The sequence below is a fragment of the Salminus brasiliensis genome, chromosome 3 (assembly GCF_030463535.1).
Source record: "Salminus brasiliensis chromosome 3, fSalBra1.hap2, whole genome shotgun sequence".
In the NCBI taxonomy this organism is placed as follows: Eukaryota; Metazoa; Chordata; class Actinopteri; order Characiformes; family Bryconidae; genus Salminus; species Salminus brasiliensis.
The window spans coordinates 41,036,103-41,062,711 of NC_132880.1; the positions used below are offsets into that span (position 1 = coordinate 41,036,103).

At 40.3% G+C, this 26,609-nt stretch overlaps 3 protein-coding genes across 3 annotated transcripts in view; all 3 read left to right on the forward strand.

The window, feature by feature from the left end:
* The window catches only part of sdc3 (syndecan 3), a 46,677-nt gene extending 39,404 nt beyond the window's left edge, over positions 1-7,273 (forward strand). The window contains exon 5 of the mRNA XM_072676227.1: positions 2,805-7,273. Within this exon, the coding sequence (XP_072532328.1) occupies positions 2,805-2,971 (167 nt within the window). The 3' untranslated portion in view covers positions 2,972-7,273. The remainder of the gene's footprint in view (positions 1-2,804) is intronic.
* A 2,025-nt stretch (positions 7,274-9,298) lies between these two features.
* On the forward strand, positions 9,299-14,548 carry nobox (NOBOX oogenesis homeobox). Its single transcript, XM_072674863.1, has 9 exons — positions 9,299-9,332; positions 9,778-10,145; positions 10,287-10,593; positions 10,910-11,016; positions 11,121-11,239; positions 11,330-11,433; positions 11,515-11,725; positions 13,676-14,052; positions 14,247-14,548. Exons 1-9 carry the CDS (start codon positions 9,299-9,301, stop codon positions 14,546-14,548), a joined length of 1,929 nt encoding a protein of 642 aa, XP_072530964.1.
* Positions 14,549-16,363: 1,815 nt separating this feature from the next.
* Positions 16,364-26,601, forward strand: laptm5 (lysosomal protein transmembrane 5). Its single transcript, XM_072676253.1, has 7 exons — positions 16,364-16,488; positions 19,553-19,661; positions 20,707-20,783; positions 22,506-22,634; positions 24,278-24,373; positions 25,197-25,286; positions 25,705-26,601. The coding sequence occupies exons 1-7, from the start codon at positions 16,420-16,422 to the stop codon at positions 25,777-25,779; spliced, it is 645 nt and encodes a 214-aa protein (XP_072532354.1). The 5' UTR covers positions 16,364-16,419; the 3' UTR covers positions 25,780-26,601.
* Positions 26,602-26,609: the final 8 nt, after the last annotated feature.

A 26,609-nucleotide genomic window follows, 5' to 3' on the forward strand; every position in this document is an offset into this window, starting at 1 on the left:
CCATCCAGTACGTTTGAGAAGAGCTGGCTTGGGGATGACACTTGTTACTGAATGCAATCAAATCCTAACAGCAATGCTCCAAAATCTAGTAGCAGGCTTCCCTGGGCGGTAAAGACCGCTACTGCAGCAAAAGCAGGATAAACTTTTTTTTTGCCCCTTGATTTCAGAAAGAAACCATGAATAAGTAGGTGTCCCAATACTTTTGTCCATATAGTGTAGCAGGTGTTAAACCGAGTTAGTCTGAATCTGGTTGAAATGTGGTGATATTATTGTAGTTTCCTGTTCACGCCTGACCGTCTTTGTTATTTTCTGTTTCTGGGTCTTTGTTTGAAACTGTTTGTCTTGCTCTGTTTACCGTCTGGATCACAGTTTCTAGGTCAAGGCTTTATCAGAGATCACAGTGGAGTCATTTGTGCATTAACTTCTTGATATTTGTATGATTTAATTCACAAATGCATTGTAAAATATTAAGAGCTGTATGCTTCACAGTTTTAATGAGATCAGTAAAACTGTCATCATACCCACATACACCTCTCGCTGTTCTCTCATTAGTATATCTATTAATACTGTCATACCTGGTCTACATCAACGTCTCATTGGAAGACATGCTCTTTTTTTCTATACCATTTTCTCATACAGAATCATTCAGACTCTGATTCAGTTGTTTTGAAGCCCAGCTTTTGTAGAGGCCTAAAATAATGTAGTCTACTCTGCTCAACATCTTTATTCACATCATTCAACTGCTGCTGAGATTTCGTTCTAAAAAGTGAATCCTCTGTAATTAGTTCTGCTCCTATGAACCTGATAATCAGGAGGTGCCTGTGCTGGAGCTGTTTTAATCCCACTGTGCAGCCCTGTCCTTCCGTCATCATTTCCTCTCTCTCACTCTGACTCATTGTCTTTCTCTCCTCAGCTATTCTGATTGGGGGACTGTTTGCCTTTGTATTTGCAGACTTCCTGGTAATAGGTAAAGCTGAGCTTTAGGGTAGCGTGGTCTAAGTTGGTAATTTGCACATCTTCCAAAAGCCCTGCAGCTAGATGTACTCCTGGAAAAGGCTATGTGTAGAGTAAGGCTCGAACCCTTAGGCCTCTCCTGTCTGCTTTTTTTAGTGGATGTGTAAAATTGTGTTTGTGCATCTCTTCCTTTCTCTCATTCTCCTTTCTGTTTTGTATGTTTTGATCTAATTTCATCTTGCATTGATTCTGTAAATCAGTCTAACCATACATAAATACTCTTTATTTATGATGAGGAAAGAGACAATTTGAATGCATTTTTAATGCATTTTACTTGAGTAATTAAAAAAAAAGTACATTTAACGGTGCCAAAGAATGCATTTACTGGAGGATTTTAAGTTGCTCTATGATGTATAAATAGGGAAAGGTGAGAATGCTCTTATGTGATGTAACAAGCCTATTTACAACCCTGTTACCTTACTTTAATATTTCTGTAATTATTCCCAAATCTGTCCTTCTGTGTCCTCTCAGTGTCCAGTTGTGTCCAGTTGGCACAGTGTGCAGAGTTAACTGGTTGACTAGGTTAGCTTTGAGCCCTTTCAGGCACTCCACCGCACACAGGGACATAGTCCTGTTGCACAAATCACCCCAACAGCGCAGGCTTTAGTGCGAGTTGCGTTAGCTTTTTACTGTCGGTCAGCCATTCTTTCTTCTCTGGTGCTGGTACTGTTAGCTATTAGCTAGCTCCTCTGGTCAGCCATCCTCCCTTCTCTGTTCAGTTCATAGCATTAGCTTTTAACGTCCGGTCAGCCATTCTTTCTTCTCTGGTCAGCTTATAGCATTAGCTTTTAGCCTGCAGTCAGCTATTCTCCCTTCTTCGGTCAGCCTATAGCATTAGCTTTTAGCCTCCTGTCAGCCAATCTCCCTTCTCTGGTCTGCCTAGCATTGGATTTTAGAATTTTCAGCCTTGCCTCCATATTCTCCCAAAGTAGCCATTGCATTTAAGCTCGAGAGGCTTTGGTTAGTGGACTTGCTTTGTCTACATTATATAAATATATAATATATATTGGTATAAATTGGCCTGCTTTACAACTTTACTTACAAAGATTTTGCTTTTGATAAAGGACACACAGTGTTTGAGGCTCATATTTCTCAGTTCTATGTACCAGACTCTCATTATTCAACAACGCTAAGATAAAAATCTAGTTTTCCATTCTAGGGCACCTTTAAGTGTATTTGTAGTCAGTTCTGCTTTAGGAAATTTAGCTCCTATTTAGTAACTGGGTTGATTTCATTCTGGTCTGCTTTGCTGACGATCACAGTTCTGGCTTTTGTAGCATTTAATTTTAGAACAAAAGGATTCCAAAAGCAGAAGAATAGCTCTTAACAAACCTTAGTTCCTACGCTGACTGGTGTTGGATTTGGATATACTATGGAATTTTACTGCAGGTCTTTTGGGAACTTAGTACTTGAGTTTGTTGACCTGGCACTTTTTTACTCCCACTCATGTGGGTTTTGCCTGGCTGCTTTGAGTTTTACTTGTGCCATCATTAGCAGTACTCTCACTTGAGTGGAGCACTTAAATCAGCACTAGTCTGGCACTTATTAAAGGCTTGTAATTAGACTGTGATTGGACGCTCAGGCACAGTGTAGTGTATGTATGTTTGTTGCTGTTATGCATCTTTTGTATCTAGATATTGATACTGACTTTCTAAGCTTGATTAATCTATTGATCCCAGCTCAGGATAAGAGCATCAGCTAAATGCCTAGATGTAGAATGTAAATGTTAGACCATTCTGCTCACTTCTGAACTGTGCTCTAATAGTAAATATCTCTGTCTGTCTGTCTAGCGGTGATTGTTGGAGGCGTCGTCGGTGCCCTCTTCGCTGCATTTCTGGTCATGCTACTTGTTTACCGGATGAAGAAGAAGGATGAGGGCAGCTACACTCTGGATGAGCCCAAACAAGCCACAGTCACCTACCAGAAACCAGACAAGCAGGAGGAATTCTACGCCTAAAACCCCACACAGTCTCATTTTTTTGCATCCTTCCATTTTCCTTCTAGCCTCTTCTTCCTCCTCTTGCCCTCCTTCCTTCCTTCCTTGCTTCACCTCATCTCGCTCTCTTTCTCTCCCGACTCCCACCTTTTCTCCATGAGAGTGCCTCTCACTCTACTGACTTGGGACTTTCTTTTGAATGGAAAAAAAAGATACAAAAAAATGGAAGTGGCTGTGGACAGAATTTGGGGAAATGGGCTCGGGGAGGGGCGGGAATCCACGCATATGAAGAAAAGGAAAAAAAACTTTTTTAATCTATTGATATGTTTAGGATTGTTGTTCTATAAAATGATGACATGAAACCTTTTTTTGTAAAGACACACACGCTCTTCAACTGCACAATATTCCTCTCCAGCCGAACACGGGAGTCGAGAAAAAAGAGAGAGAGAGAGAGAGTGAGGAGGGAGTGAGGAGGGAAAAGAGAGAAGCAGAGAGGGTCATGGAGGGACAGAAAGGGCCAAGAGGGAGGGAGCAAAGAAAAAAAAAGGGTGGAGGACGAATGCCAAAAGGACCAAGCTACTCCAAACAGATCGCACTTCTGTCACAAAGGTCAAAGGTCTACTACCATTGTGTGGTGCCTTCCATTTCCCAGGTGCTAGAAGCTGAGCTTGAACAGAGAACGGCATGTGAGTGTGTTTGCGTGTGTGTGTTCTGTGTATGGGGCTGTGTGCCCTGACGGTGCTGCCATCTGTGACCTTAGCCCAGCCGCACAGCCTCATGTATATACACTCACACACACACTCAAACACACGTACATGCACACGCAGTCTGACTCCCTCTGCTGGCGAGAGAGTATGTCAGCAAGGCCAGCCTCAGTGACCATAGTACTATTTGTTTGGAGCAGGGAGCCTGAGGGAAAACATAGAAAATTATAAACCGTACGATTAACACAGCACATATAAACGTGGAGGAAAGATTTGCTGTGAGGGAGTGCATGCAAAAGAGTCAGAGGACTAGCCCCACCTCTGTTCTGTACAAAGACAATTAGTTATCAATAGTAATAATAATCAATAATATATCAGCAGCTCTGAATGGAAGGTAAAAGATGATAATATTATTAGTAGTGAAGGATATTATCTATTTAGCTGTGCAGTAAAAGTTTTATCGGTGTAAATATCAACTCCTTTTTTTATTTTCGATTTATCATGCGTTTAATTATGTCTTTTACTTAATAAACATTTTTGCACACACATATACACACACACACGCATCACCTAAAATATCAAAACAGCAACAGAGATCTAAGGAGATTTCGATTGAACACAGAACCTTCTTCTTTCACATCACTTCAGCTGAAAAAGGAAAAAGAGACAAAAGATTTCCCATGTTTTCAGTATTTTTATTGATCGTTGATCAGCTTTCTGGCCTTTGTGTACAAAAAAAAGAAGAAGCGAAGGAAGCACAAGCTCACAAGACTGTGGCTCACTTGTGTATTGACACTCTCACACATCCACATTCCCACACACACACACACTATGCTGTATAGGCTGAATTGAGAGAGGGATTAGGAGGAATGGGGACAGGTCAGGGCGGGAATCACTGTGGGTAGGAATCGGCTCGAGGATCCTGGCTTAAGTTTACAATAAAAGTCACGAGGAATATTGTCTGACACTGGGAGACCCCCTGCTTAAGGCATTTTTATAACACAGGACGTACTGCGAGATTCCAGAGAGGGTCGGAAGTGTTTCTATAGCTGCTTTTGGTTGCGTTGTTCCATTGTGTTTAAAGTGCTGTACGTTGAGGTCACTGAAACTAAATGGCTGCACAGTTAGAGTTAGGTAACAGTGCATGATGTAGCAATAATACAGCTATTTAACATGGACACACTCATATCACGCTGTCGCCCTCCAGTGCTGGCGAGGGAGAATGTATATCACGTGCCCTCATGCAGATGAGGTGCAGTGCCACTGCCTGGCCTTTTAAAAAAAAATCACAAAAAAACAACAACGCTGTAGTAGGAAACTGATGATTGGCGTTACCAATAATACAGTCACATATCCTTTTGTGTGGTGGGTCAGGTTTGGGATGGGTCTGCATACCACTGCGTGCCACTTTAGCCCAAGCAGCACAAGCATTAGAGAGCACTGTGGAGCGGCTCAATGTACAGTATGTCCCTCACTGCCTGCTGTAGCAGACCACTGATAAAATCACACATTTCAAACATATCACTAAGATTGGAGGGTTTGAGGGGTTTTTAGTACTAACAGACTGAGTAATGAACCACATTTCTTAGTTTCTTAGTACAGCCTGTTTGATGTTCCCCTCATATAAAAGAACTGCAATACTTGAAAGCTCTGTCAATAGAGAATGTGTGCAGGGCCCACAGTGGAGGCCACGTTTAAAGGATATGGGAGAACCCTTGCCGTGAGGTTATAGGCTGTATGTACAACTATCGAAGATTGTAATATCAGACCTGGGCAACTGCGCCTGTAGCTTGAATATTCTACCCAAACCTGTATGATCATGTCATGCCTGTATATGCTGGAATGCACTGGCTGGAATGTATCTAGCAGAAGGTTTTTTTGTTCCTTCTCCAGTGTTTCTTCCATGATGAGCGAGCTATTTCATGGAGCAGGATTTCTCCAGTTAGCCGGGTAGCAAGTGCTGCCCATTATGAAAATATCTCCTATGTCTCTGATAAACCTTTGGCTTAAATGTTTGATATCTGATATCTTTTCACTTCATGAGATGATGCCCAGGACACCTCTTCCTACACTCTATTTGAAAATAAAGATGCTATAAAGGGTTCTTTAAAGCGATGCCATAAAAGAACCATTTTTGATTCCATGAAGAATCACTTCTGTAAAAGAGAGGCACAAATCACTTTATGGACAAAAGTATTGGGACACCTGTCCATTCTGTCTACTGTCAACTGTCCAGGGAAGGCTTTCTGCTAGATTTTGGAGCAATACTGTGAGGATTTGATTGCATTCAGTGACAAGAGCGTTTGTGAGGACAAGCTGTTGGATGACCACCACCCCACTCATCCCCAACTGCCCATCTCATCCCAAAAGTACTGGATAGAGCATCAGCCATCATTCCAGAGAACACAGTTCTACTGCTCCACATCTCAATGTTGGGGGGCTTTATACCCCTCTAGTCCAGTGGCATTATGGATGGTGACAATAGGTTAATGTTAATCTGCTCTAGGGAGTCATTTTCAATTTGAATTACTTCTCTACAAGGGCCAGATGTGCACATTTGCACATCGATGGGTGCAACTTATTCTATTTATTAGAAGGGGTGTCCACAAACATTTGGACATATAGAGTATGTGTGTTGTTTAATGGTTTTAAGAAGTGGATGACAAGGTTCTTGTCATGCTTAGAGGTTCTTCACATTCACAGCTCTCTCAAAAATGGTTCTTCTATGGCATTACTCATAGAACACTGGGTAGCGCCTTCATTTTCAAGATTGTACGTTCTCCCTTGTTACTGTAAAACATCCACATTCCCCCACATATTTCTTTGAAAACAAGACTGGTCACAATATGCACCTTATAACTGGGGTCTTTGGATAATTCCTTATGAACAGACTGACCACGTCATGTTCCAGAGATTCAGTAGACTAACCTTACCTAACTACCAATGTGACCATCAATCACAACTGATAGTATCTTCATTACAATCAGTACATTTCCTACAGCAGTTCATAGAACCACTCCAGCCTATAGTTAGACATAAGCCTTCAGGTAGCAAGGTATTATGATTGTTACTAAGGTTTTTAAAGGTACAAATGCTAATTAGAAAATGGCTGGGAGTTAACAATTCTTGTTAAAAGTGATGCTTGTTTTTTTTTTGGGGAATACTCTAGAAATAAATCAATCAATCAATTTATCAATAACAGTACTCCACCTACCTGACCTACGTACACCTGTTTCCAACACAAGTACACACCCACCATGCTCTCCCAACACACACCTGTCTGTTCACTTGGGAATGTCCGGCGGTCACTGTGTGTTAAACTGGATAGATTTGTCTCAGTGGAATTTGTTCGATTGCTGTTTTTTCTACTCAATTACCTGTGACCTGTCACTCTTTCTACCCATGGCCAAATAAAGAGGTGGGCCTTCCTGTGTCTGTGCCAATCACAGGCCAGCAAGGTCTTGATGTGATGATTGACCATTGTGTTTTATACATGCCCATTTTTTAAGAGCTGATTTGTTGTTGTTTTTTTTTCTCTCATTGGTTGGTTTGTGTATAAGGAGGCGAAGTTCTGTCACTAATATGCCACTCTGTTCTAAATAAAAGACCTTATTGGGTATGTGTGTATCTCGCTTCTTCTTATTGCCTACAAGTCGTGCTGAAATGCGTTCAGTAGGCCACATATACACCTCATTTTGATCTAAATATCTGCGCTCCATTTATTGTGGCCTAAAAAGGATTGCGTGTGGTGTGTTTATACTAAGAGCTAAAACCTTTCCTAAGGCTCTCCCTGTGGAATCACTGAATGCCCACAGTAATCTGTGATTTTTGAAAGCAGGGCGTACTATACAGCGTAAGGCCTACAGCAGCATGTAATTATAAAGCACTCAGTATTCCCTTCATCAGGAGTCAGCAGTGTGATTGTGTTTGTTACATAAACTAGCGAGCAGAAATGAATCTCTGAGTAGGTGTATTTGCCACATTCCCACCATGTTTGCCTAGGTGATAAGTGGGTATGCCGTCTATAAAAAGAATTAGATGAAAATTGAAGTTGTCGTGAAAACTTTTCTAAGAGCTTTGCAAGAACTTTCCAGTTTGTTTCTTTCTCACCATGATGAGTAGAACCATTGAAGAATTCATTTTTAAACAGTGAAATTGTGAAGTATCTAGTAGATGGTGTAGTTTTCTGAAGTCAGTCTATGAAGATGTTTAGGCTGGGATACAGTTATAGTTAATCTGACAGTAAAATGACAGTGTTGGTGCTTCAGGTATGAGAGGAAGTGAGAGAGAATCTCTGAATTTGAAAGTGAATTTCACTGATTTGATTTTTTTTATTAATTCAGTGGTTGAGACAAAGTAATTTATTTAAACTTACTGACTCTGCATATGGACTATTTGTCCTTACAGCACCCTGTATGCACCTTTCCCCCATTAATATAATTTTTAAAAAGTCAGAATCAGCTTTTTGTGAAAATATTTGAAATCAATCTCTCGAGCACCAGGCAGTGCATTTTAACTGTAACGCTTCAGACAACTGGTTCCAGTCATCATCACTGTGAACCATTCTGACACTGTTTCTCTACAATATGCCATGTCACATCAGACCACTCTGAATGGATTCGTTTACATCTTAATGATGTATATTTATACTGAAAATCTGTGGAATTCTATTAGAACTAAATCCAGAGTGGATTTGAACTTTCTGGACTGGGAATTTAAAATGTATAAAAATAAACATATATTTGAAAGTAGAAAATTGCTTACATTTCAAATCAAATGAAGTCAATGTTTGTCACGTACAGTCATACACGATACAGCTGGCTGTGAATTGCTCTAGTAACTGTCTGATCCCATAGACCAATAACATAGGATATATAAAATATATAGTATAACAATATAAAGATAACAAATATGCAAAATAACAAAATAAGAATTATTTTGTATTATAAATTATGTATTATAAATACATACAAGAGATAATATAATGAAACAAATAAAAAAAAAGAATCAACATATATATATATATATATATATATATATATATATATATATATATATATACACACTACATTTGCACAATATATATATTTTTACAAATAAAGTAGTTATCTTTACACCTACTCATTTCAAACCCAATACATTAAAACGCATAACAATTACAATTACAATTAAACTGACTGCCAAGCACAAACAGGAAAAGTCTCATAGTGTTAGAGTCTTGTAATTTGTACTTTAAAGGAAATGTAATTGAATAAATGTATTCAGTAACACAAGTATTTAATTTCAATTGCAACACTCGAGTAAACTACAAATCCTTCAAAATAATAAATGTTGTACAGCACAGAGTATCACACCCAGCCGGTCGCTCTCCGCCCTGTGCTGTAGTTCACTGAGGGGCCTGAAAATGACACACCTATACTAAACAGCTCGAGCCGAACACAAGCACGAGCTGCTCCGTAATGAGCACGTCGGTAACCCCGTGCAGGTCGTCCTCAGGTCACGTGACTGAACCTCACCGGCTGGTACCGGCCAGTTACAATGATGACCAATCATCTGATTCAGCACGACGGTGTCGTTTAGCTCGCGCTTTTAGCTCTGAGGTAATTGAGAGGTAGTTAGAGTTAGAGGCCTTTTGAGCGACAAGATGGCTGAGGACTCGCTGTTTGCTAATGAGTACGGTGCGTAAATTAACCTCAATTACCTGATATTTTCCACAAATTATTGTTTAATTAGTGGGAATTGAGAGTTGGTAGCTGCTTGGCGGTGTTTTCGTTTATTTGAGGCAGCGGAGGTTTTTATTGAAGGGGTTCACACAGACCTGCAAGTTTGAAACTTAGTAAATGTTGGCTGAAACTTTTTCTTAAAATGTTACACATAACAAAAACATTTATTATTAATAGTTTTAAGACAAATTATTTATACTTGTATTTTTATACTTATGTATTTTTGTTAAAAGTTAACTAGCAAAAAAAAAAAAAATAATTAAGAAATTTGAGTGTTAGTATGGGGGTCTTTCAGTGTTAGTATGGGGGCTGAGTCACCTTCCAGTGACTATTGGATTTCTGTAAGTACACACATGATGAACAATGTAGCTTAGCAATGACTGCTTTCACTCATTTACAGAAGGCCCGTGTCCTTTATGTGAGGAGGAAGGCGAGAGGCCTTATCTGGGGCTCAGAGTCAGTGAAAGAGGAGAAGCAGAGCTGAAGGGAGAACAGAATAAAGCTGACTGGATTAAAAGAGGTGAAATTATAGGTAAAGAAGCAGAAGAAAATGAAGAAATGGTGGAAGAAAAGCAAGAGCAGAAAGCAGTATTTAAGACAGATGATGAATATGAACATGAAGAGGGTAAGGATGTGGAGACCGATGAAGAGAATAAAGCCAAAGAGAGCAACGTGAGCTCACCACTGAATGAGACTAGTGTACTGCAGCTGGACTCCGGCTGTCCGATGAACCTGGTGATGGTGTGCGAAGAGTCTGTTGAGAGGTCTGTGAGTGAAGAGCTCATGCTATGTCCCTCCAAGTCCCTATCACTCCCCCTAATTCCTGCACTGTCCCCACCTCCCTTAAATGACCCCCTGCCTCTCACTGTACCATCTTCCAACCCCCCTCTGCTGCCCATTCAAACCCAGCCAGTGGTTCAGACACAAGCCCCAGCACAAATACCTGGGCAAGACGGCCCGTGTCTGGGGAGCCACGCTTATAGCAGTAGCCCGACTGCGGAGCCCAAAGCACTTGTTCCTCCAGGGCAGCTGGAGGTAACGCTGAGGCAGGTGTACACCACACGTCGCTACACGCGCTTCACCAGCAGGCCTACGCCAGTGCTGCCATTGCCAGCTACCCGTCCAGACACCAGCTCACAGCCTTTACCTTACATCACCAGCACTTCTATACTGCACCCTGCACCTAAGAAGAAAACACGCACCTCATACAGTATAGGTGAGTGGGTTTTGGGGAAGTGGGTATAGTGGATCACTACTGTCATGACATATTGTTTTTCCATATCGGTACCTTTGCATGAGAAGGTCATTTTTGGACCATTTCTATTGGTTTAGATGTTGATACAATGTAAAGAACAACAGGCAGAAATGGACATGCAAGGTTTTTCTATTACACAGCAATATAATGGCAATGTACTTGCCTTTTGTATGCTAATTGTATGCTTACAGACTTCACCCATCTGAATAAATGGCCAGTGATTATAAATATACATGTTACTCCATGAACTACTTTCACATATTGTGTGTGTGTGTAGATCAGTTGGAAGAGTTGGAGAGGGTGTTTCAGGATGATCATTACCCAGATGCTGAAAAACGGAAAGAGATTGCAATATCAGTTGGTGTTACACCCCAGAGGATCATGGTCAGTTTCTGGAATCCTTTCTAGGCCTATCTTGCTTATTTAAAAACAAACCCCATCTAAATTCCAAAAAAAACGAATCAGATCAGTGTGTTCTACCTTCTCAGGTGTGGTTTCAGAATCGTCGTGCTAAGTGGCGAAAAACTTCCAAGACTACAGCGAGAAAGCTTCCAGTGAGCCGGGCTCCAGCCCCTGCTCTGTCCCGGGCCCCTGTACCTGCCCACAGGTAAAATAGTGATGATGGATTTTTTTTATTTATTTTTATTTTTATTATTATTGTGAGTGTGTGTATTTACTCTTGCTTGTGCGTATGTAGGCCTCCTGTTTTCACAGCTCCTACGATTGCACCTATCCCTTCACAAACTGGAAGCACTCTTCCTTCTTACAGTGCCCTTCTTAGCAGCTGTACAAGCCCACCAGGTTGGCCTAGCTCTCTCACTTCACACAAGCTCTATTTGATTTATTTGTGTATATTTATGAAATTATCTGGTTGTGTTTAAGAATCTGGCTGTGTAGACGCAGCCAATGTCTGTGTCTCTCAGGGAAGCCCAATGGACTACAAGCTCCCTCTCATGCAGAGCCCCCCTCCTCTGCGACGTGCCTCCCTGCCCTTCTTTGCTGCATATAACCCCCCAACTCACACTCTGTCCGTACTGTTGGACACACCAGAACACAGTGAGCCTCAGCCCCTCAGCCTGCACACCGACACGGGGTAAGTAACAGCAGCTGCAGCTGCACCTGCAGCACTAGTTGGACTGACCTCATACACCACTAGTGGGTGCCACAGCTCCTTTAAAATCTAAAACTACGAAACTTGTGTTGCTCAGATAAAGTTGAAAAGATTTAAAATATTTTTTTTTCGGTATTATACAACCAATTTTGTAAAATAATAAATAAATAAATAAATTAAATAAATAAATAAATAAATAAATAAAATCAGTCTGATATGACTCTGGTACTCCTAAAAAGGTTTCCAAGGTTGTATTAAAATCCCATATTTCACTCTACACTGTAGGAGTTATTATTGAATTTAGTAAGTATTCAGCATCATCAGGGACTTTAAACACCCCCAACACAGTCTCTTCACACTTCCGGCATCAGGCAGATGCTGCAGGAGTGTGAAGTCCATAACAACAAGACTCACAAACAGTTTCTATTCTCTCGAGCTGTCGGGCTTGTGAGCGACTTAATCAACACACTGTCCCTTCCCATCACTCTGACTGATTGAACTTTGGCCAAAACAGACACACACATCATTATTAAACTATGCTCAACTATACGTACACATTTACATTTATTACATTTTGTTTTGTTCTGCTATCATTTTATTTATTTATTTTATTATTTGCGATAATATGCAGTGCTCTTTGCTGTTGGTATTGGGCAAATAGTATGACAGTAAAGTTACATGTGCAGTATTATGCAGTGTTAACAGTAATGAGCTATAACTATTTGTGTCTATATAACTATTAATAACTATTTATATAGTTTAATTATGCCTGTAGTTTAATGGTGTCTATACATTGTGTTGTATATGACCTAATAACTTAATTACTTAATACTCATTCACCCAATGTGAATCTCTGACAATGTGAAAGCATTGCTCTACACACTACCTCACTACATCACTGGACTCTTAGCACATTTATTGTGCTTACATTGCGCACCTGTGCTGCACTCTGCTGGTTTTAACATAGTATGCACTTTTTTTCTTTTCTTTTTTTTTTGCACAACCCTACTTCCCGCTACAGTTTCCGTCTCTGTCTTATTTATTTACACTTTCTAGTCTGCACTCAGTGTCTCGTCTGCACTGTCTGCATTGTGTTGTACTGGCTGTATGCACTCATGTTCTGTCTGCACTGCGCTGTGTTGCACCATGGTCAAATGAAATGACAATAAAGCCTTTTGACTTGACTTGTTAGAGAAGGACTAGCAATGTAAGAGTTTCATTGTACAGTGTAAACCTGTGTACTGCATATATGAGCAAACTCTTGAATCTATAAACACATATACACACACACACACACACACACACACACACACACACACATATATATATATATATATATATATATATATATACACACACATAGAAGGTTTTGGGACACATTTCGTTTTTATTCTAAAATTAAGGATATTAAGAGATATTTAAGTTTATCCTGCTCTTGTTGGAGTAACTGTCTCCACTGTCCAGAAAAGACCTGCTGACAGCACTGCTGTGAGGATTTGCTTGCATTCAGTGACGAGAGCATTAGTGAAGTAAGGATGTATTGTGATCACCACTGCACCTCATCTGCAATTGCCCCAAAAGTATTGGATAGAGCACAGTCATTCCAGAAAACACTGCACCACAGCTCAATGCTGGGGGATTTATACCCCTCTAGCCCACACTTGGCATTTGGCCTTGTGTCAATAGGTTTATGTTTACCTGCTCCAGAGAGTCCTATTGGCAATACTTCTCTGCATGGACTAGACAAGCTCTGTATGTGCATTTGCACATCTGTGTCAGCAATGGGAGCAATTTAAAGAAGTTAAGTGTATTTCTTAGTGCTCCAGTGCTTTGATACAGCTGCAGCATGGACTCATTTCATAAGAGTAATTTGTCTGAAGTGTTGCTGTAATTTTCTCTGAATGCTACTTTTCTAACTCTTGTGTGTTGCAGGTTTGACTATGTGGGTATGGGCTCTTCAGCTAAGCTTGAGTCTGTGACTTCTGGTCCTGGAAACAGCACTTACCAGATCAACACATACCCCCAGCAGCCTGGCACCTTATTTACCCAGCAACATAACACACTTCTGGCACAGCAGAGCAGTAACATCATCTCACAGCAGCCCAACACACTTCTACCACAGTACTCTCGGCTGTCTTACCTCACTCCTTCTCCTTACCTGACCCCCAACCCCACTGAGGGCACCACTTCGTCCTGCCTGCCCCTAAACCCAGGGACCACCAGCAGCCTGCTGGCCTGCACTAATGGGGGCCATGCCTACCTACAGTGTCAAAATGGCAACCAGATACTACTGCAGCCTGGTGTACAGAGTAAGACCTCTTAAATATATTTTTAAATGTTGTAATCAGTACTTTAAAACTATTGTGGGCAAAAATAAATGATAAAATGAAAATAAATTAGTGGAATTATCTACAGCTCTGGGGAAAAAAGGGGCCCCTTTTTTTTCACTTAAATTTGCATCTTTTAAGTGTGTGTGTGTATGTGTGTTTGTGTGTGTGTGTAGCATTGCAGGCCTATCCATGGACCAGTGAGGTGTATGGTCACTCAGGTCATATTCCCCATGCTGTTCTAAGGCCCCAGTTCACATCCCAGAGTTGTGAGAGCCACTATCCTCCACTGCTCCCACCCCAGCGTTACATCACCCCACAGAGAGCATCGTGCCCCAGCCTATCCAAGCCTGCTGCCCCTGACCCCCTCATGCCCAGTGTTAAAATAGAGTTAGAAGATGCCGGACAGAGCCAGACGACCAGAGTCAGCGAGGCAGAGACAGTCTTCCACTGTGACTTCTCACCTATTCACTTCTGATATAAACAGGTACTGTGTGTGTATGTGTGTGAATGCAAGCAGGTACAGGAAGAGGATATTTATTACAGATTATCAGAGAGCTGATGACTTCAATGTTGCTTAATGGTAATCTATCCATTAATACCATGGATAAGTGCTCTTTAAAAGGCTATTTTAAATATTTGACATACATGTGTGTGCTTGCGTGTGTGTGCGTATGCAAGTTTGGTTTTCTTGAGAAATAAAGCTGCGGTTATGTGGGATGGTGAAAGATGTTCCTGTGTCAAATAACTTCCTGTTGTGTATTTCAGGGCCATCAACATGAAGAGTGAAGCTCTAGAGCCTGCAGTCTGTGTGTTGTTTGTGTGTATTTGTGTGCATCTTTGTTTTTTTTTGATTGTTGACTGCAGGCTTTAATAAAATGCCTTTTGATCTCTTTCTCTCGTGTGTGTGTGTGTGTGTGTGTGTGTGCGTGCGTGTGCGTGCCCATAGCTTACGGATATGCCAACTGCTGACAGTGTAAACAGGGGTCCAACTACGCATTTTCACATGTTTTATATGTCAGTAATGGAGTTCAGTCATTATTTAACATGCTCTTTCACTTACCTCAAGAAAAGTACATTGAGTACTGTCTTGCCACTAGAGGGCTCTGTTTCATCAGGCTGTTTTCTCCTTCCGCCCATCTTCATGTTAAATACCTTGCACATAGCCTTCGACCTGTATGATCAAACAGCCGTATTTTGTTTAATCATGTAAAGCATTTTATCTGCATTCAGAGAAGAGTTTTGAACAAAGTTCTTGTTTAAGTTCATAGAAATTAGCTGAATTAACAAATTACTCATAAGGTACATTATTCGTTCAAATATTTGAGGACATCCCTTCTATTAATGCATTTAGCTACTTAAAGTTGCACCAAATGTGCACGCAAACACAGCTTGTCTAGCCCCTGTAGAGAAGTATTGCCAACAGAATAGGACTCTGAAGCATGTGAACATGAACCTGTTGACACCATTCTTAATGCCAGGTGTGTGCTAGAGGGGTATAAAGCCCCTAAGCTTTGAGCTGTGGAGCAGTGGAACTGTGAACTTGGTGCTGGAAGGGATGACCGTTTGGGCCTTCCTCCAGACTTTGGCAAAGTGCAAACACTTGAACTTTTTAAACTGTTATTTAAATGCAGTTGTTTGAGCTGATATTGGTATCTGCATTGTTTTGGCTCCAAGAAACGTTCCTGGCTTACTCTTGCTAAATCCTCACAACAATGTCCCTGGACAGTAGAGACAGTTACTCCAACAAAAGCAGGATAAGCGCTTTTAAATTAATTTATTTTGGAATTAACAATGAATGAGCAGGTGTAGTCTCTCTTTGTCTGTATAGTGCTACTTAAATGATTAAATATAGCCTACATGTAGTTCACTTGAATTTACACTTTATTTATTCACTACAACTATACATATCCTGTTTGGAAAACACCTTTTATAAATTTATTTATTTGACCTCCTCCAAATAGTTTAGGATAACTTATTATTGGCAGCATGCCAAGCATGGGTTAGAGGTGTATAAAGCTCCCCCAGCATTAAACGGTGCAGCAGAAATGTAGGTGAAAAAGAGTTGATGTAGCAGACCAGTGTTAACAATGCTTAGAATCAAAGGCCCTGAAACTGAACCAAAAGCACTGCAGCACAGAAAAAAACAGCAACGTGAGTGGTCAGATAAACAGTCTATGATCTGTTTGCACCCAAAATTAAGCCCAGGAAGCTGTGAAACTGTGAATATCTGCTCACTGTGCGCATGCATGTGTGTCAACATCAGGAAGTGTCAGTGTGGTTTGTAAGGCTGTGTCTCTGAGAGTGTGCATTTCAGATGCAGTTCGAAGCTGAAGAGAAGAGAAAGAAATGCCTGCCACTCAGTCGCTCTGCTGCCATGTCCACACGGCCACACGGGCCTCTGCCATCTTCTATCTGGTAATATTTGACTTGATGCACAGATATACACATGCACACACACATTCGCAAAGGTACTACAAGATTAAGCTTAAAATGGCTAAATTGGATGTACATGTTGTGTATAAGCCTGTATGTGTGACAGTTAATGATTAAAGGCACAAGTACACAAGTGATATTTATAACAGTGTGTAGCTTAGCATATCACAGGTCTGCATTTCACTCAACAGGAAGAAATGGGCCCTTCCGGTATTTGTGTAGTGTTAGTATGTACCACAGCCGTACCACAATAAGCTAAGTTTAGTTAGTCCATCAATAAAGAGGAAGTCTGAGATGTGAGTGCTGAGGCTGCTACACTATATGGACAAAAGTATTGAGACACCTGCTCATTCGTCACAGTTTTTTCCTAAATCAAGGGTATTAAAAAAAGAGTTTATCCTGCTTTTTTTTCTACTTTTTCTACCGTCCAGGGACGTATTCCGACTACATTTTGGATTTTGGCATTGCTGTGACGATTTGATTGCATTCAATGTCAATGGAATTAGTGAGGTCCGGATGTTGGATGATCACCACCCAACTTCATCCCCAACTTATCCCTTTAGTACCTTAAAAAAAAGTATTGAAGGGAGCACCATCATTCCAGAGAACACAGTTCCACTGCTCCACAGCTCAGTACTGGGGGCTTTATACCCCTCTAGTCTGCGCCTGGCATTAGACACGGTGCCAAAAGGTTCATGTTTATCTACTCGAAAAAGTCCTATAATTTTTGCAGTAATTCTCTGCAGGGGCTAGACAAGCTGTGTGTGTGCATTTGCACATATGTGTCAGCAATTAAAACAACTTAAAGTAGCTGAATGCATTCATTAGAAGGGCTGTCCACAAACATTTGGACATATAGTGTAGATTGAGCTAAGCCTGAAGTGATGCAGGAGACAGCTTGACCAGTGAGCTGACTGAGTTAAGAACTGAGGGCAGTAACCGGAAACCAGACTGCTTTAGAACAAGATGCACTCACTCGTATGTTGAGTCACGTTAGCGTTATTTTGTGACCTTTTTTGGTTTTTGTTGTTCTCCTGAACAGAAATGACAATATGAAGATGTACGCATTTGCGGTGTGTAAAGTCTAAGGAAATTCCTGGAAATCGCAGTATGAATTAGTTGAATCTGATAATGATCATTAATGTGTGAATGTTGCATGACACATGAAAGATATAGAAATGATTAAGCGGCAAAAACAAATGTAAGGCCATTGTCATGACATGCTTTTTTTGGTATGCAATATAAGCTTCTGGGATGAAATACTGTTTAAGGTGGTAGTAACTTCAGGCAGATGGCATTGCACAAATATGATGGGGTTATAATACCTTCAGGGTGTACGACAGGATTCGTAGATTGAGAAGAGGTGGTACAGTGCAGTGAGTGACTCATTGGATGCATGGAAAATGAGTCCCAAACCAGATGTTAATTATTAGTGACTGCATTTGGGCTTGCCAAAGGCCATAGTGTGAAAGAAGTAGCTGAATTTGCAGGTGCACTGAAGCATACGGTCATACGGGTCTACCAGTAGTAATGAAATTCTCATCAGAATAGTGGAGACGAAACTGGTGCACATTGCTTCGCTTCCAGGTAAGAAATGCTTCTAGAAGTCAAATCAGTTCCTTCATAACCAGTTTCTGAAAGAAAACTTTGAGAACTGCCTACCGTCAACATATGGAGGAGAGTGGAGCGTAAGAGGCGTTTGCTCAGTTCTACTCAAAAATGACAAGAATTTCCTGTAGAGTGGGATGTCTGCCACAGCTGGTAGACTTGTATAACCATACGCAAATTCAGCGTCTTCCATCACACTATGACACGCCCAAATGCAATCAATCCTTTTGCCAATCTTTAAAAACTGCTTTGCAACCCATTTTCCACACAATGAATGAAACATTCACTGCACTGTACCACCTCTTCTCAATCTATAAATCCTGTCACACACCCTGCAGGTATTTATAGCCTGATCATCCTCTATTTCTATTTTAATGATTATATTTTAATGATTTCTGAATGATTTAGACACATATTTTGAAATATAGACTTATATATGTACCAATCAGACATAACATTAAATCCCTAATATTATAAAGCCATAAGCCTCAAGACAGTCAATAATAACTTTTTAGCAGTTTCTGCTGCAGTAGCTCTTTAGTGGGATCAAACCAGACAAGCTAGCTTTTGTTCCCCAATAACATCAGTAATCTTTGGTTGACAATTACCCTGTTGCTGTTTTACCAGTTGTCTGTCATTCCTTACCTACTTTTAGTAGGTTCTAACCATTGCATGCCAGAAACACTCCACTGTTCTGACCCGTTTGTCTAGCCACCACAATTTGACCACTCCAATTTCCCTGCTTCTAACACATCAGCTTTAATAAACTGACTTTTTGCTTCCTGCCTAATATGTAGATCCCACCTTTTGACATGTGCTATTGTAACCATATAATCAGTGTTATTCACATCTCGTCAATTCACGTCAGTGGATTTAATGCTATGGCTGATCAGTGTATGCAGTGCAGATGTTTGCCAGTGAACTTCTAAGTAGAATAACGTTCATTGACATTACATCCAATGATCTTCGGGTTGTTTTTGTACTGCCTGAATCAGTTTTTACTGAACTCAGGCATTCAGTAAGTCACACAGGTGCTCAGCCAATAGTGTACAAACCTGAGAATTCACAGTGTACTGGAAGATGAAGAGAAAGCCGCTGTCCTACACTAAAACATGTCTGGGTCAACAGCTTCACAGGAAACTCAATATCACTTAAAATACCTTCAAGAAAAACTACCCTAGGGAGGGTGCTCTGAGAGTGTGTGTGTGTATGTGTATGTGTGTGCGTGCGGGTTATGTAATTTACACTTTTACAGGCTTTTCTGAATGAATCGCTGTTCTTGTGTAACTAGTTCTGTTGGTATTGGCTTAAAGAGAGGAATCAAAACACACCTGCTGCCAGAGTACACACACTCATAGACACACACAGACCTCTACTCTTATGAATTTTTCACTCTGTATGTGTGTGTGTGTGTCTGTGTGCATGCATTCCTGCCTAGGTGTATAATCTGATGGTGGCCGTGGATCTGGCTATTGGAACAATTCGGAGGACAGACCCAATCACCATCTCCTACACTGACATGAAGCTCACCAGTGGCTATCGCGCCTGTAAGTGTTGCATATGAATACATATTCATATCAGAGTATTATGACCACCCCCTGGTTTGGAATGAGTCCATTAAATCAGCTCTGCTTACCACATAGGATCACTTTGTAGTTCTATCATTCCAGACTGTAGTCCATGCATATTTGGTTAGCCTCCTTTCACCCTGATCTTCAATGGTCAGTACCCCACAGGACCACTACAGAGCAGCTATTATTCGTGTGGCAGGTCATTCTCAGCACTGCTGTGACACTGACATGGTAGTGGTGTATGTGTTGCACTGGTACGTGCGGATCAGACACACTAACACGGTTCTATTACACCATTGTTCTTTATGTGACATTATGTGAGTTATGCTCAGTTTTACTCACAATTTCATTAATGGTAAAAATATGTATATAACTTTTAACTATTCTCATACACTGTATGTCCACTGTATGTCCAAATGTTTATAAACACCACTTCTAAGGAATTAATTCAGCTACTTTAAGTTGCATCTAATGCTGACAGAGATGTAGAAATGCACACTCACAGCTTGTCTAGTCCCTGTACAGAAATACTGCCAATAAAATAGGATTCTCTGGAGCAGATAAACATGAACCTATTGGCACCATGTCTGATGCCAGGTGCGGGCTAGAGGAGTATAAAGCCCCCCAGCATTGAGCTGTGAAGCAGTGGAACTGTGCTCCATCCAATTCTTCTGGGATGAGTTGGGGAGTTGATGATGAGGTGGGGTGGTGATCATCCAACATCCTTACCTGACTAACAATTTGATCACTGAATGTAATCAAATTCTTATAGAAATGCTCCAAAATCTAGTAGAAAGCCATCTCTGGACAGTAGAGACAGTTACTCCAACAAAAGCAAAGCAGAAAAACAATATAGGCAGGTGTCCCAATACTTTTGTCCATATAGTGTAGGGCCGAGAGTTAAAAACAGATAATTTCAGATGAACAGTTGAATATTATTTAAGGTACAGTAAATATTTACATGTTGTATAAAGATGTATAAGTTGGCAGCATAACTGTATGTTTTTTTATTTTTCTGTAGTTGATATTGGCACCAATTTTATGGTGTTGGTTCTGATGTCCTTCTCCAGTGTGCTGGTCCTGATAGCTCACCGTAAGGTAAGAGATGCTTAATGAGAATAATATGCAGTCTGGGTCTTTTAGGTGTTGTGATTAATACCTAATACAGTCTCTGAATTGTTACAGTGGCAAATGTTTAGACACCTCCCGGCCAACTTGATTGTTACTGTTATAATTAAGTGAGTCAAAGATAAACTGACCCTCGAGGCATAATGTTAACATGTTTAAAGTGTTTTATTTTTGTTTTGTGTAATTATAAAGATCAAAAATGGAAGGAGCACCATGCAAAGGTTTGGACACCACAAGTGGTTTTCGCTCTTAGATAACTTGCATGTTGCAGACCTCAATTAGCTTGTTAGAGCTCTGACTTGTTAACAGTCACTGTAAGGAAAGCTCAGCTGATGCCAGGTTCAAAGTTTTGTTAATACTAGATTTGACTTATCAATCCTTGTCCCAACAATCAGCAGGGATGGGCAGCTCTATAGCACTCTAAGAAAATTAATGCATACAAAGCAGACAAAGGCCAAAAGAAGATAGCAAAGCTTTTCAGGCAGCCATTTCCTCAGTATGTAATAAAATAAGGAAATGACAGTTAACAGAAATGGTGGAGGACATTGAGGTCTGGAAGACCATGAAAACGTTCTGAAAGAACTGGTCATAACATTGCCAGAAAGACAAGTCCAAACACCTGTTTGACTGCAAAATATCTTTAGGAAGATTTTGCAGAATCTGGAGTGGTGGTGCATTGTTCTACTGTGCAGCAACACCTGCACAAATGTGACCTTCATTGAAGAGTCATCGGAAGAAAACTTTTCCTAGGTTTCACTTGTAAAGGGAAGAATGGATGTTACTGATCTCCTGCAAATTCTGGAAGCAAACATCACCCCATCTCTAAAATGCCTTCTAAAGCCTGATAATAGTCCTAAACATGTCTCAAATCCCCAATGGACTACCTCAGGAGGGGCAAGCTGAAGGTTTTTCCAATACCCTCACATCCCCTGACCTAAACATCATTGGAAAAACTGTGGATAGACCTTAAAACAGCAGTACAGCAAGACGACCCAAGAAGCCCTTTGTAAAAAAGGATAGTTAAAAACCCCTCAAACAAGATTGAAAAGACTTGATTTATAACTGGTTACAAAAAGCCTTTGCAAGCTGTGGTATTTACATCACATTTATATAAAGGAGGTGCTAAATACTAACCATGCAGGGTGCCCAAACTTTTGTTTTAGGATCTTTTTTTTTTAATAGTTTTTATAGTTTTTTTTTTAAACAAAGATGGAAATTAATAAAAGCAATTTTGCTCAAAATATGAAAGAATATTCATGTTTCTTTATTAACGTTATGCCTTTTGGAAATCAGGTCATCTGTCTATTCACAGTAACAGGTATTTTGACAAGGGGTGTCCAAACTTTTGCATACTACTGTAAACTTTGTTGCACGCAGGAATTCTGTTTCAATCTCTGTTCACCTCTGATGAGTTTGGGCTCTGTAGCCGACACCAATATTTACCCAGAATCCTGAGTCTCCAGAAAGGGCGCTTGTTTCAATATTTATGAATGTCGATGCAACACGGAATCCTAAACGTCTTTCCAAACCACACACACACAAACACACACACTCAGCTTTATTACATTGAAGACCTATGAGACTTATTTTCATGTGTCGACGAGCCTCCCTTGTGTGTATGTGTGTATGTGAATGTGAGCATAAGTGAAGACGTATGTGGGTTAGTGTATAACATCTGTTTGTTTTTAATAGGGGGCCGTCTGCTTTGTGCCATTTGTGGCATTCATGTTTCTGGACGTGGCTCTGAGTCTCTTGTCTCTGTTTGCTGCTCCATGGGGTCTGCCTGGAACCCTTACATACAGAAACGCCCTGCGACTGGCTGTGAGAAACCTCTCTGTCTCACACACATACACACACTATAATATATACCCACAGAAAGCATACACAAATGTTTGGACATTTTGTTTCATAAGTAAACGGACATAAGTTTGGACATTTAGATTTAAGGCATTTAGCAGACGCTCTTATGCAGAGCAACTTACAAAGGTGACATAAGTTTGGACATAAATTTGGACATAAGTTTGATAAGACAGTGACCCAATGTTTATAATTGTGTCACTGTGCACCACCACAGTGAATTTGAAATAAAGCAATCACAGTGTGTTTGAAGTGCAGACTTTTAGCTTTCATGTAGAGGGTTTAACAGAAATACTGCATTACACATTTAGGGATTATGTGCTTTTTACATAGTCCCTCATTTTCAGAAGCTCAAAGGTTATTGGACAATTGGCTGATAAGCAATTTAATGGTTAGCTGTGGCCTGATCCCTCATTATTTTATGAGATCAAAGAGATAACAGATATAGAGTTGATTCCCAAAGTTAAATTTACATTTGGTGACTGTTCATGGAAATTCTTAATATGTGGTCTGGTGAAGTGTCTAAGAGGCCGTCATTAGACTGAAAAAAACAAAACAAATTTACCCGAGGAAGTTTGGAAACTTTTTAGAAGTGGCCAGATCAACAATTTGATACATTCTTAAAGAGAATAAATGGACTGAGGAGCTCCACAACATCAAAGGTCTGGAAGACCACAAAAGACAGCTGTAGTAGATAATAACACAATTCTTTTCATGGTAAAAACAAACCCCTTTACAACATCTAGCCAGGCCAAGAACACTCTCAAGGAGGTCGGTGTATCATTGTCTACAATCTACAATTTTTCTACCAGTGCATCCACCTCAAGATGAAAACTCAAGAACAGAAAGGTCAGATTAGACTATGGACAGACAAAACCAAGATTAATTTGTACATTAATTGTATGAATGACAGAAAGAGAACAATATGAAAAAGAAAAGATCATGTTAAACTTGGTGGAAGCACTGTAATGACATGGGCATGTATAGCTGCCAGTGGAACTGGTTTGCTGGTGTTTGTAGATCATGTGACTGCTGATAGACGTAACAGGAAGAATTTTGTATTGAGTGTAAAGAGCTCTAGTTAACAAACAAGCAGCAACTGTTGAAGTAAAGGTCTGGCCAAGAAACTCAGCTTTTGATGGTGTCCATTGGTTCCAGACGCCACACAGGGATTGACTGCAAAAGGCTTTGATACAAGTATTAAAAATAATCCTTATAAAAATGCCCTGTAAAAATGGCTGCAATGCCACAATTGTTTTAAGCCCCTTGAATTAAAGCTAAAAAAAATCTTTCTTTCATTCAGATCTTGAGCTGTGTCCGGAACTGTGCCCTTCTCACTATATAGTGCACTGCTTTTGGGGTTCAGCCCATTTGTAGTGGTGTCGAATTTTCAGTGTACTGTAAAAATCCCACAATGCATCGTAATACATAGTGTACAGACAATGTACAGTGCACCGTAATACATAGTATACAAATTATGTACACTAAACGGACATGGAATACCCATAATCCATCACATTTGTTTGGTTTATAAGGACATAATTGCAAAAATGATGTTTCTGTCCAAATATATATGGACCTGACTGTGTTCCTGTGTGTGTCTGCAGTCCAACCTTAAAGGTGGTGCCAAACTGGAAGTGGAAGAGTTAAGCCAAGTCACCATGATATTTGGAGTTCTCTTTGTGATGTTCATACTGCTGAAGGTTTGATGTCTACACTCCATGTATGTTTGTGTGTGTATGTGTGTTTCCCCGCAGTGCATGTTCATGTATTTATAATCAGGATGGTTTACCACAAATAATACCACATCCCCCAGAGTGTTCATTTCAGTTCAGTTACAAACTTATGTACACACTCTAAAACCGTTCTCCGATTCCCTGAGCAGCTGTTTATTACTTACCGAAAACGGACAGGAAGAGTCTCTCTCTGTCGCTCGCTCGCTCGCTCTCTCTCTCTCTCTCTCTCTCTCTCACCTGTTAGCGGGTGTAGGGTGTTTTTAGCAGTGTAAAAACACCAGAGGAATGTAAGAGAGAGCAGGCGAGGGTGGGTGGGGCAGTTGGGGGGGGGGGGGGGGGGTAATATAGAGTTATACAGAAAGAGTGCTCTGTCCTCCTTAAAAATAAAGGTGCTTCACAAGGTTCTTTGAGCGATGCTATAGAAGAACCATTTTATAGGAGATAGGTGTGAGTGTGAAGAACCTTTCAATCATTAAAGAACATTTATTAAGTGAAGGTTCTTTAAGACTTTAAAGGTTTCTTCACACTCGCCCATCTCTGTTACAAACAGGCTTCTTTATGGAACTGAAGGTTCTATGGTAAGAACCTTTTGAAACAGCATTATTTGTATTTATTGGTATTTGTATGTATTTATGTGTAAATGTATAAATAAAGAGGCTTTGTGCATGTCTGTCTGTCTATCCATGTACATGCCTTTTGTACCACCATTAAGATGAGGATATTGTTTTTTTGTGTTTTTTGTTTAACAGAGTTTGTGTGTGCTGATTAGTGTGTTTTGTGTGATGTGTAGGTGTACATGGCTCAGGTATCAATACGCTCTTTCTATGCTCTGAGGGAAAACTGGATGCCATCATCTGCCACTGCTGAAAACAGTGTGAGGGTGAGTGGCTATTTTTATGTATTTCCTGCTGTAGTTAGAGGAACTGTCTCTACTGTCCAGAAAATACTTTCTACTAGATTTTGGGGCATTGCTGTAAGGATTTGATTGCATTCAGCAACAAGAGAGTTAGTAAGGTCAGGGTGTTTGATGATCACCACCCCACCTCAGCCCCAACACCCCACCTCATCTTATCTTATAGTATTGAATGGAGCACCAACCAACATTCCAGAGAGCACAGAGAGCTGCTCCACAGCTCAATGCTGGGGGTTTTATACCCCTCTAGTCCACACCTGGCATTAGGCATGGTGCCAATAGGTTCATGTTTCTGCTCCAGAAAGTTCTATTCTTTTGTGAGTGTGTGTGTGTGTGTGTGTGTATAAATAGAATCAATTATTTATTTATTTATTTATATTGACAGGTTAAGCTACCCTCCTATGACGAGGCTCTGAAGATGAAAGGTGACGCCCTACCCCCTGCCTATCAGGAGCCTTAAAACACAAAAAGAGCGCATTCATCTCTTGCATTTTCTGCGCACTGGCAGCTCTAACACACATCCCTGCTCATTTGGTTATTATTACAAACATAACATTTGAGAAAAAAATATGTATTACAGTTTTCACAAATTGGCTTATTATGGCTCTAATTGGTTATTCAGATTAGTTAGCAGTTAGCAGTTAGTTAGATCAGCTGCTGCCTCTGCCGTAGTTATTCTTACTGGGGTCCAACAAATAACATACAGTAACAGAAACATCATAACACATCAACAAATATGTGTATTTCAGTGTCTTTCAATATGTCATGTCAGAAACAGATTTACAATATGCAGATGTGTGTAAGTTGTGTGATTTAAGGATTTCAGTGCATATTCTGTTCACATTTAAGCTACGGAAAACATTATATCCACAGGTTGCTGAAATATAAGATCAAAAGATTTGCGCACATCGATGAATGCTGATTCTCCAAAGCTACTTATAGTCTATACTTATAGCTTTAAAACACCACTGGTTGAATGTAAACTGTGCTGTAAATATGCTACACGTCAGATCTAAGGGATTTTTCCAATATGTTCTCCAGTATTTTCCAATGTTTTTGGTGGTTGGACGGAAGGAGGGGTGAGAGAGAGGCAGATATCTGGCTTTGAAAATTTGCAAGTATGAGTTATGCAATTATATAAGCAAACACATTTCCATAGGCAAACAGAGAACCTCCGGAAACTCTTCAGTTTTAGTTGTTTCTCTGGGCATTTTTAGAGTGTTTGTTTTGTGCATGTTGGCAGATAAGACCAAAATAAATGTGTGAAAAATGATGTGCTTCAGTTAATGT